The following is a 10,480-nucleotide window of genomic DNA, read 5'->3' on the forward strand; positions in this document are numbered from 1 at the left end:
GCGGCGGAGTCCGTGCCCGGGCTCGAGCCCATTTTGGAAGGAACTCAGTTTTCCTTTTTTTTTTTTCTATAATTATATTTTATTAATTTTCATAAACATTTACAGAGATTTTGGGTTTCCATTCATTCACCGCTGCACCATTCTCTCTACCCTCCTCCCAGTTTGTTCTTGTGGAACTCGGTTTTCTGAGCTTCCGCTTTGCTCATCCGGCCCGATGCGGCGCGACGCTCTAGCCGCAGCATGTTCGTCTCTATGCTCTTAGGGGCGGGCCCCTGTGTTTTGCGCAGGGCACGCGGAGGGGCGCGTCGGTTCAGCGCAGGAGGGAACTATGGCTTCTCCGAGAGGTGAGGCTTCTGGCTTTTGGGAGGGTAGAGCGGGAGTGGCGGCAGTTCGTAGCTGACGAGCGTCTCCACGTCCGGTGGCTCCGGGGCTAGGGCGGTCGTGGGACTTGTTATTGAGCCACTCGGGGGCCGGAATCGGTGGCTGCGCGGGACTGTCGCACTCCCACGGCGGCTGCCTTCCCGGGGACCGTTTTGAGCTCCGAGACCATGCTTGTCTCAGAGAACTGATGGGCATGAGAGCCCAGTTCTCACAGGCTCAGGCTGTGGCGGGTCCAGGCTGGACCTGCATCTTTCAGCGGGATACAGGACAGTGCTGTGTCTCGGTAAGGGACATTGCCACGGTGCGGCACCTCCTGCCCCAAGGCAGCTTCGAGGCTCAAAGACGTGCTTTGGGCAAGGAGCCCAAGGGACGGCAAGTGTGTGGAAAAACAGCCACTGAAACATGACTGGAGCATTTCACATCACTGAGAACCTAACGGTAGGGAGAATGCCATGGATAAAATACTTTCTCCCAGAGAGAATGAGCATTGGTGTTTTGGGTGGAGATGACGTCTTCCTACCCCAAGCATTGACACATCCGTGTAAATGATCTAGTGGCTGTCTTTCAGGAGCTGGGGCCAGATTAATTCCGCAGCACGTTCGTTCGTTTTGCTGGCTAGGATATATCAGTGTGAACCAAACGTGAATTTCTAAGTAATACTACTGTAGTTTGAAGGAGTTTGAGGAAACTCTGATTTCGCTACCCTTCCTCCAGAGAACACTGGGATTTCACTTCTTAAAAGTAGAACAAATATTTAAAGGATACCATATTGCATGATTACCAGATTATTTTCCTATTTGAAGAATTCACATTTATCATTCAGGCCCTGCCCATGAACACTGTCTGTACAAAAGATTCTTTTATATTTTCTTCCATTTCAAATAAATATGACTTCCCCCTCCCATAGTAATAGAGGAGGTAAAGGGTGGTGGGAGTGGGGTGAAGTAGATGGGTTTTAATGACCAACATAACATAGGGATATCTCAATAATGAGTAGCAAAAACTTGAAAATTACTGTTGCCAAATCATTATTTGAAATAGTTGTAACAACTTGCAGATTTATTGCCTATCTGTACTTTGCCTTGATTTTGTTATAAGTCTTAAGTGTCCACTATTATTGTTGTGTCTTCAAGTCAGAACCAACACATAGCTGACCCTCCAGCAGGTTTTCAGAGGCAGTAAATAACACAGGCTCATCCTTCTCTCAGGAAGCACCTGGTGGATTTTAACTGCATGCCTTTGGAATTACACCATAGCTTCTTATCAGGAGGCCACCAAAGCTCACAGATATATATGTCCACTAGACTCATCAACAACCTGCATTATACAGATGACACAGCCTTGCTTGCTGAAACTGAGGAGGACCTGAAGCATCTTCTTTAACAAGTAAAGGACTGCAGTCTTTAATATGGATTGAAGCTCAACATCAAGAAGATAAAGATTCTTACCACTGTGCCATTTGGTAGCATCATGATAGATGGAAATGAGATTGTCAACATTTTCAGCTTGCTTGGGTCCACAGTTAACAGTCTTGGAACTAGCTAGTAGCCAAGAAATCAAAAGACTAATTGAATTAGAAAAGTCTATTGTCAGGGGCTTACCCAGAGTGCTGAAGTGCAAATATGACAGAGACTAAGGTGCGCCTGATCCAGGTCATGGTCTTCACATGGTCTATGAATCAGAGAGCTGGACAGTGAATAAGGATGACAGGAGGTGAATTGATGCCAGTGAGTTGTACTGGAGAAGAGTATTGAACATACCCTAGACTTCCAAGAGAACAACAGGTCTGTTCTTGAGAGGGTGAAACCAGCTTGCTTTCTGGAGGCAAGGATTTTGAAACTCCTGTCTTGCATACTTTGGGCATGCTGCCAGCAGGAACCAGTCCTTGGAAAAGGACATCATACTTGGAAGGGTGATGGGATACTGCAGAAGAGGAAGACTCTGGATGAGATGGGTTGACACTGTGACTAGGGTAATAAGGCCAAGTGTGTTGGAGACTATGAGATTGGCTCAGGATAGGAGAGTTCAGAGCTTTTGTGCATGGGGTTGCTATGAGTTGCAGGTGACTCAATGGCACATAACAACAACACTAGAAAATCGTAATTTTGGTAGTTTGATATTTCAAAGGATATGGTATATCTGCAACTTCTAAATTTCTAAAAAATTAGGTATTAATAATAATGCCCTCCATATGATATGCAGGGAGCTCTGGTGGCCTAGTGGTAAGGAATTGGATTGCTAACTGAAAGATATTTGGTTTGAATGTACTAGCTGCTCTGTGAGAGGAAGATGGACAATCTCCTCCTGTTCAATTTACAGTCTCTGAAAACCTGCTGGAGGTTTAGCTATGAATGGGTTCTGACTTGATTATATACAAAAGCATAAGCTATAGTAAAATGTAAATTAAAATAACTACAGTAAACCCACGTATAAATATAGAGCAAGAGTGATTTACTAAGCTTTTAATTATTTTTTTTGCCGCACAGAAAAATTTATAGAGCTAACTTGATCAGTTCACAGAAACTGCCATATTTTAGTTTATTCAAAACTTGGATTTTTTAAAATAAAGAACTATTAACTTTAAGACCATTTCTGTCACAGTCATTGTTAGGTGCCATTGAGCCAACTCTGACTCACAGTTATCCTATATACAACAGATTGAAACCTTTCTTGATCCTCTGCCATCCTTATAATCTCTGCTATACTTCAGCTAATGGTTGCAGTTATTGGGACAGCCCATCTTTTGAGGGTTTTCTTCCAATCTTATGTGACCCTACACTTTGCAAGTGTAATATGTTTTTACTAGGGACTGGCCCCTCCTGAAAACAGTCTCACCATCCTTACCTCTAAGGAGCACATTGGCTGCAATTCTTCCAAGATATATTTTTTTGTCCTTCTGGCAGTTTGTGGTATATTCAGTATTCTTTGTTAACATGATATTTCAGAGATACTGGCTTGATCTTTCTTAATCACTGTCCAACTTTGACCAATCCTTGACAGCAGATTTGTCCAATGCAACATCTTTTATTTGTTCATTGCTGCTTCTATGAATATTGAGTGTGGATCCAAGTAAAATGAAACTGTTGACAACATCAATATTTTTTCCATTTATCATGGTTAGCAATTGACTTTCTTTTAGTGAACCATTTGCCACAAATATAGGTGGAGACTAAAGGAAACTTTATTAGCCATAGTGAACAAGGACAGTTGAAATGTTGCTACTAGTTGAGTTGTGGGCTAGGTGAGTATTCACTGGCCTTGTTGTTGTTGTTGTTATGTGCCATTGAGTCCCTTGCAACTCATAGTGACCCTATATACAAGAAGAGCCCTAAACGCTGTTCTATGCTGTGCCAACCTAGCCGTCTCAAACACACTCAATTCCCGCCACTCCAGTTACAGAGTCAATCCATCTCATTGAAGGTCTTCCTCTCCTGCGCCGCCCCTCCACTCTGCCAAACATGATGTCCCTCTCCAAGGACCAGTCCCTCCTTGCATCATACCCAAAGTATGTCAGATGAAGCTTCAGAATCCTTGACTCCAAGGAGAATTCCAGCTTCACCTTCTCCAGGACAAACCCAACCCCTAGTTTTGTTGATAGTTTCAGTTGCTTTTTGGTTTTCTATTTAATTGATTTCTGCTCACATTTTTATAATTTCAGTTTTTTTAGAGGGTGTTGGATTTTCTTGCTGTTCTTTTTAAATTTGTTGGAGATGTTGGTTTGGAGTCAGTGGTCACTTTTGATGTGTTTGCTTAATGCTATAAATTGACCTCTGATTTCTTCTTTGGCTGTTTAACGGAGATTTTGGTAAGTGTTGGTTTCATTGTCATTTGTTTCAAGAAACTTTAATTTCAGTTTTTGTTTCTTCTAGTACCTCCTCGTGTTCAAGAGTGATGTTGGTCAGCTTCCAAATGTATGGTTTTTTCCTCCTTTATCCTCTTGGTATTAATTTCTAATTTTGTAGCATTGTGGTCTGAGAAGATGCTTTGTATTATTTCTGTGTTTTTTAATTTATTGATGCTTGTCTTGTGACTTAAAATGTGATCTATTCTGGAGAACATTCCATGGACATTGGAAAAGAAAGTGTACTGTGCTTTTTTGGGGTATATTAGTCTATAAATGTCATGAGATCGAGTTGGTTTCTTGTGTGGTTTAATTCTTCAGTGTCTTTGTTGAGTTTCTTTCTTTCTGGTAGTTCTATCTTTCTATCTTAAGAGTGGTGAGACTCTTGAGACTTCTGTTGAGTCTTCAGTAGAAGTCTCCAGGTGCTGTAGTAGTGTTGTCTATTTCCTTTTTCAGTTTTGCTAATTTTTTTTAATATATTTTGCAGGTCTTTCATTTGCTGCGTAGATATTTGTTATTGTTATGTGCTCTTGTTCTGTTGACCTTTTCAGCATTATGTAGTGATCTTCCTTGTCCTTCAATGGTTTTTGCATTGAAATTTGTTTTATCAGAGATTAATATCACTACTCCTACTTTTTTCTGGTTGCCATTTGCTTGGTATATTTTTTCCCACCCTTTTATTTTGAGTCTGTCTTTATCTTAATTTTTCAGGGATGTCTCTTGTGGACTGCATATTGATAGATTTTGTTTATCCAATCTGCTACTATTTTTCTCTTAAGTGGTGCATTTAAACTATTCACATTCAGTGTGATTTTGAGAGGCAAGGTTTTATTGCTATCATTTTGTTGAGTTCTTCTTGGTGTTGTTGCTAGTTACTTTGGTCAATCCTGTTTTATGTGGCACTTGTGTAAGAAAGACATCTCTCAGTGTTTCCTGCAATACTGGTCTTGTTTTTGCAAACCCCCTTAGATTCTATTTTTCTGGGAATATCTTGATCTCTCCTTCATATTTGATGGACAGTTTTGCTGGGTACAGTATTCTTGGTTGACAGTTGTGTTCTCTGAGTGTTCGATATATGTCATTCTACTGTCTTCTTGTTATCATGGTTTCTACTGAGAAATCGACATTTAATCTTATCTGCTTTCCCTTATAGGTTCCTCCTTGTTTCTCCCTTGCTGCTTTCAGAATTCTCTCCTTATCTTTGGTTCTGGCAAATTTAAGTATGATATTTTTTTCTTTTGGGGTCTATTCTATAGTGTTTGCTCAGCTTCCTGAATATATATATTCTATCATTCTTCATTATGCCTGGGAAGTTTTCTTCTATTAATACTTCCACAACTTTTTTAGTGCCTTTACTTGCTTCTTCCTGTTCTGGGCTTCTGATAATGCACATGTTATTTCTCTTCATGGTGTCCCACATTATTCTTAAGTTTTCTTCTTTTTCTTTCCTTTTTGACTCTGCTTTTTGCTCTAGCAGATCAATGGTGACAATTCTATACTATATTTCACTGGGTCTGTGTTCTATCTCTTCAGTTCTGTTCATGTGTCCCTCCATCATGTTGGCAGCATTTGAATCCTTTGATCTCGTATTTTGGACCATGATTTCTTGTTTTTCCAGTGCCTCTAGTGCCTCGTTGTTTTGTTTGTTTGTTTGTTTGTTTTTATCTGCATTGGTTTGGATTGTTTCTTCAAGCTCCTACTGATTTTGCTTGCAGTGTCCTGTAATTCTTCAAGTTTGTTTTTCCCCCATTGAAAATTTTCAGTCATTCTTCTTTTGAATTCTGTGTCAGAAAGTTCCATCAGACTTCCTGACTTCTGGAAATCCATTGCTACTGTGTCACCTTTTGGGGGTGACATCTTGCTTTGCACTTGTCTGGGGAGTGAGGTAGTCTGCTTCTTTAGTAACGTTGTTGTGGTAGTTTTTTGAGCCTGAGGTGATAGCTTGTTTTTGATCTGATATCACTGCTCCAGAAGAAGATTGGGCAGGCACATAATCAGATGTACTTGGGGTGAGTGCACATGTAGATGCACATGTGGGCTGGGGGTGAGATGCGCACACAGATGCACATGGGAGAGAGTGCAGGGGTGACCTGAATGGAAAGCCAGGAAGTCTTGGTTTTCTCCTGAAGAACTTAGTCTGCCATTCCAATTGATCCCCATCTATCTCACTCCTTCCTGCTTAAGGTTTTGGGTCCCACAATTGGTCTACTAATCAGCCATGATCCACCTTAAGTACCTCACTCAATTTCCTGCTGTTCTGTTTGCTCCTGGCAGGTGTGTCCTGTTGTTGTTCCCTGCTGTGGCTCAGTACGCCCCACCATGGCTCTCTCTGCACCCCACCAAGGCTTGTGTACCCTGCCATCACTCACTGTGACCCTCTGATGCTTCCAGCTCCCGTGGCTCCACGTTGATCCACAGCAATATTTAAGAAGCACCTATATATTTGTGCTCCCTTTTTGCAGGCCAAGGGCCTGACAGCAGTTTGTTCCCCAAAGTACCTGAGTGACCACTGAGGACACCTGTTATTCCCTTCTGGAAGTGGTTTCTCACCTCCATCGAGGGGCCCAGGACCTCCCTGTTGCCTGAGTTAAGAGGTCCCATGTGGTCAGGCCAGACTTCCCCAAAGTACCGGCTTGTTCCTGGTGGGGGGGGTGTCCCACAGGCTTCTGGCCAGGACTCAGCTGGTGGCTTTTGCTGGGGCCCATGGCTTGCTGATCTTAAGTTAAAGGGTCCCACATGGTCAAGCTAGACAGCAGTTTCACGCCCCCCCCAAAACTGGGAGCATCGCAGGTAACACCATCCCGCGCTTCCTCCCATCCCACCTTCTCTTACCTCCTTATACTCATTCCAACATGAGTCGAATCCTTTTCTGAGTACAAAATCTTATGTGATAACTCATAGACTCCACAGAACCATATTGGGGAAGTCAAAAGCCTTTATAATTCTGGTTGGTAGCAGAGTACAGTCACTCAGTGAGGATAGCTTCTGAAATGTGCTCACAGGCATCTCTCAGGCTTGAGCCTCACAGCTTGAGGCCAATATTTCCAAACTTTCAGTCCTGAAAATTATGGTCCCCCGCCCCAGTCATCCAAAAACTTGGGTAAAAAGCTCTTAACTCTGGTTCAATGGGATAGTGAGGACCCAAGGTCCACTCTGTCTCATGTCTGGTCTTCTGCTTTGACCACTGCTGCTGCTATTAAGTCGAGTTGGTAAAAGAATTTTTTATCTCAAAGGGTGCACACTGCATTCCTAAATCGGCCACCATGTCTACTTCATTTAGTGAGGAGACTAGCCAGTCCCCTTGTGGATAGGCTAACACACCCTATTCACATATTACCACACAACCATGTGTTATTGTTTTTGTTATGTGCCGTCGAGTGTGTTTCATTGACTATCCAAAGGCATTTCACTGTGTAGATCATAACAAACTATGGCTGACTCTGAGAAGAATGGGAATCCCAGAACACTTGATCGTTCTAATGCGAAACTTATACTTGGACCAGGAGGCAGTCATCAGAACAGAGCAAGGGAACACTGCATGGTTCAAAAGTGGGAAGGGTGTACACCAGGGATGCATCCTATCTCCATACCTTTTCAACCTATATGCAGAACAGATTATCCAGAAGGCTGGGCTCTATGAGGAGAAATGTGGGGTCAAGATTGGTGGACGATTTATCAACAACCTGCGTTATGCGGATGACACAACCCTGCTTGCTGAAACTGAAGAGGACCTGAAACGCCTGCTGCAGAGTGTCAAGGACTGCAGCCTACAATATGGATTGAGGCTCAATGTCAAGAAGACAAAGATTCTCACCACTGGATCAATTGGCAGCATCAGGATGGATGGTGAAGAGATTGAGATTGTACACAGCTTTAGTTTGCTTGGCTCTGTAGTCAACAGTCTTGGCACCAGCAGCCAGGAAATTAAAAGGCCCATTGCCATGGCAAAATCTGCTGTTAGGGACCTCTCCAAAGTACTGAAGAGCAGTGCTGTCTCTCTGGAGACTAAGGTATGTCTGATACAGGCTGTGGTCTTCGCAATCACTTGTTATGCATCAGAGAGTTGGACAATGACCAAGGAGGATAGAAGGAGAATTGATGCCTTTGAGCTGTGGTGCTGGAGAAGAGTATTGAGAATACCATGGACTGCTAGGAAAACAAACAGATTTGTCCTGGAAAGGGTTAAACCGGGTGGCTCCTTGGAGGCAAGGATTTTGAGGCTCCGTCTAACATACTTTGGACATGTTGGGAGGAGAGACCGGTCCTTGGAGAGGGACATCATGCTTGGGAGGGTGGAGGGGCAGCGCAGGAGAGGAAGGCCCTCTATGAGGTGGATTGATTCAGTGACTGGGATAATTGGGACGGAAGTGTCAGAGACGGTGCGATTGGCACAGGACAGAGCGGAGTTTAGGGCTGTTGTACATAGGATCGCTAGTCAAATTCATTGGCTAGGAAAGCCATTTTGAACAATAAACTCTTAACATCACAGCTCTCATCAAGACTGCTGTTGTTAAATGCCATTGGGATGAGTACAACTCATAGTGAAGAATAGATCTGAACCCTATCCATCCTGTGCCATCTTTACCATCTCTGACATGCTCATTGCTACTGTAATTGTGTCAGTCAATCTCATTGAGGGTCTTCCTTTCATTTGCTGACCTTTTGCCTTTCCAAGCATGTTGTCCCTTCCTAATAACATGCCAAAGTATGTAAGATGAAGCTTTGTCATCCTTTCCAAGGAGACTCTAGTTAACCTTTTCTCTATGACATATCTGTTTATTCTTTTCGCAGCCAATGGGATATTTATTACTCATCTCCCAACACCAGAGCTCAAATGTATCAAAACTTCTTTGTTATCTTTACTCATTGTCTAGTTCTCAGATGCATCCAAGTGTTGAAAAGACCATGGCCTGAAGGAAACTCTACGGGCAGTTCTACTGTTACCTGGAGTTGCTGTGAGTGGAAATAAACTTGACAGCATCTCACAACAAACTAAAGTGGGTAGACCCTACTTTCTATGCATTAAAAAGTTGAACTAAGGATGATAGAAGAATCGATGCCTATGAATTGTGGTGTTGGAGAAGGGTACTGAATATCCCATAGACTGCAGAAAGAACAAACAGATTTGTCTTGGAGAAAGTACAACCAGGGTGCTCCTTGGAGGACAAGAATGATGACGCTTCATTTCACATACTTAGGTCATGTTAGAAGGGGCCAGTCCTTGGAAAAAGACATCGTGCTTGAAAAGGTGGAGGATCACTGAAAGAGAAAATGACCCCTAACAAAGATGGATTGACACAGTGACTATGACAGTGAGCTCAAGTATATTAGAGGTGGTAAAAATGGTGTGTGGTAGGTCAGGGTTCACATCTGTTTTTCATAGCATCACTGTTACCCATGGTGAACTCGAAGGCACCTAACAACAACAACAACAACAACAACATGATTTTGTTAATTGGAACACTCCTCAGGAACAAATCAGTAACCAGTTGTCAGGAGGAGCGAGTCCTTGGAAGGAGGCATGCAGGGAAAGGTGGAGCAGTAAAAGAAAAAGAGGATGATCCTCAATGAGACGGGTTGCCACAGTGACTGTAGCAGTGGACTTAAGCATGTAAAAGTTGGTGAGGGTGGCCCAAGATAGGGCAAAGTTCAGATTTCTTGTTCCTAGGATTGCTGTGAGTTATAGTCAACTTGATAGTACATAACAAATAGGTGTTAAAGTCAGTTGAATTTTTTGCATACAAGTTTGTCATGTTCATGCACTTTGAAAATATTGTTTTACAATAAGTGTTTAAATATTGATTTAAAAAACTTTTTTATTTAGAATTGAAAAATATTTTACCTATAAACTGTTAACTTTTATACAGTTAACTTTTATATACTTAATATTCTTACTCAATATTTTGTTGCCTCTATTTTCCAGAGAATGTCAATTTGTTATTCAAGTTATACTGCTTGGTCGTGATGACTCTGGTGGCTGCAGCTTACACTATAGCTTTAAGATACACAAGGACTTCAGACAAAGAACTCTACTTTTCAACCACAGCCGTGTGTATTACAGAAGTTATAAAATTAATGCTAAGTGTGGGAATTTTAGCTAAGTAAGTATAGATGCCTAATAGTAAATACAGTTACCTCTTTTACACTTTGTTGAAGTATTTTTTTTAAATTAAATTATTTAATTTTCATTTCAGTGAACATCTACAGAGATTTTGGAATTCCATTCATTCATTGTTACACCCTTTTCCCCACCCCCCT

The 10,480-nt window shown here is 42.1% G+C and overlaps 1 protein-coding gene across 2 annotated transcripts in view; it reads left to right on the top strand.

Moving 5' to 3' along the window:
- The first annotated feature begins 328 nt into the window (after positions 1-328).
- Positions 329-10,480, top strand: part of SLC35A1 (solute carrier family 35 (CMP-sialic acid transporter), member A1) — a 77,946-nt gene continuing 67,794 nt past the window's right edge. For both annotated transcript variants that reach the window (XM_006902029.1, XM_006902030.1), the window contains exons 1-2: positions 329-344; positions 10,146-10,323. In XM_006902029.1, coding sequence (XP_006902091.1) covers positions 329-344; positions 10,146-10,323 — 194 coding nt within the window. The remainder of the gene's footprint in view (positions 345-10,145; positions 10,324-10,480) is intronic.

This window comes from Elephantulus edwardii, unplaced genomic scaffold (assembly GCF_000299155.1).
Source record: "Elephantulus edwardii isolate Elephantulus edwardi_28Jun2011 unplaced genomic scaffold, EleEdw1.0 scaffold00360, whole genome shotgun sequence".
In the NCBI taxonomy this organism is placed as follows: domain Eukaryota; kingdom Metazoa; phylum Chordata; class Mammalia; order Macroscelidea; family Macroscelididae; genus Elephantulus; species Elephantulus edwardii.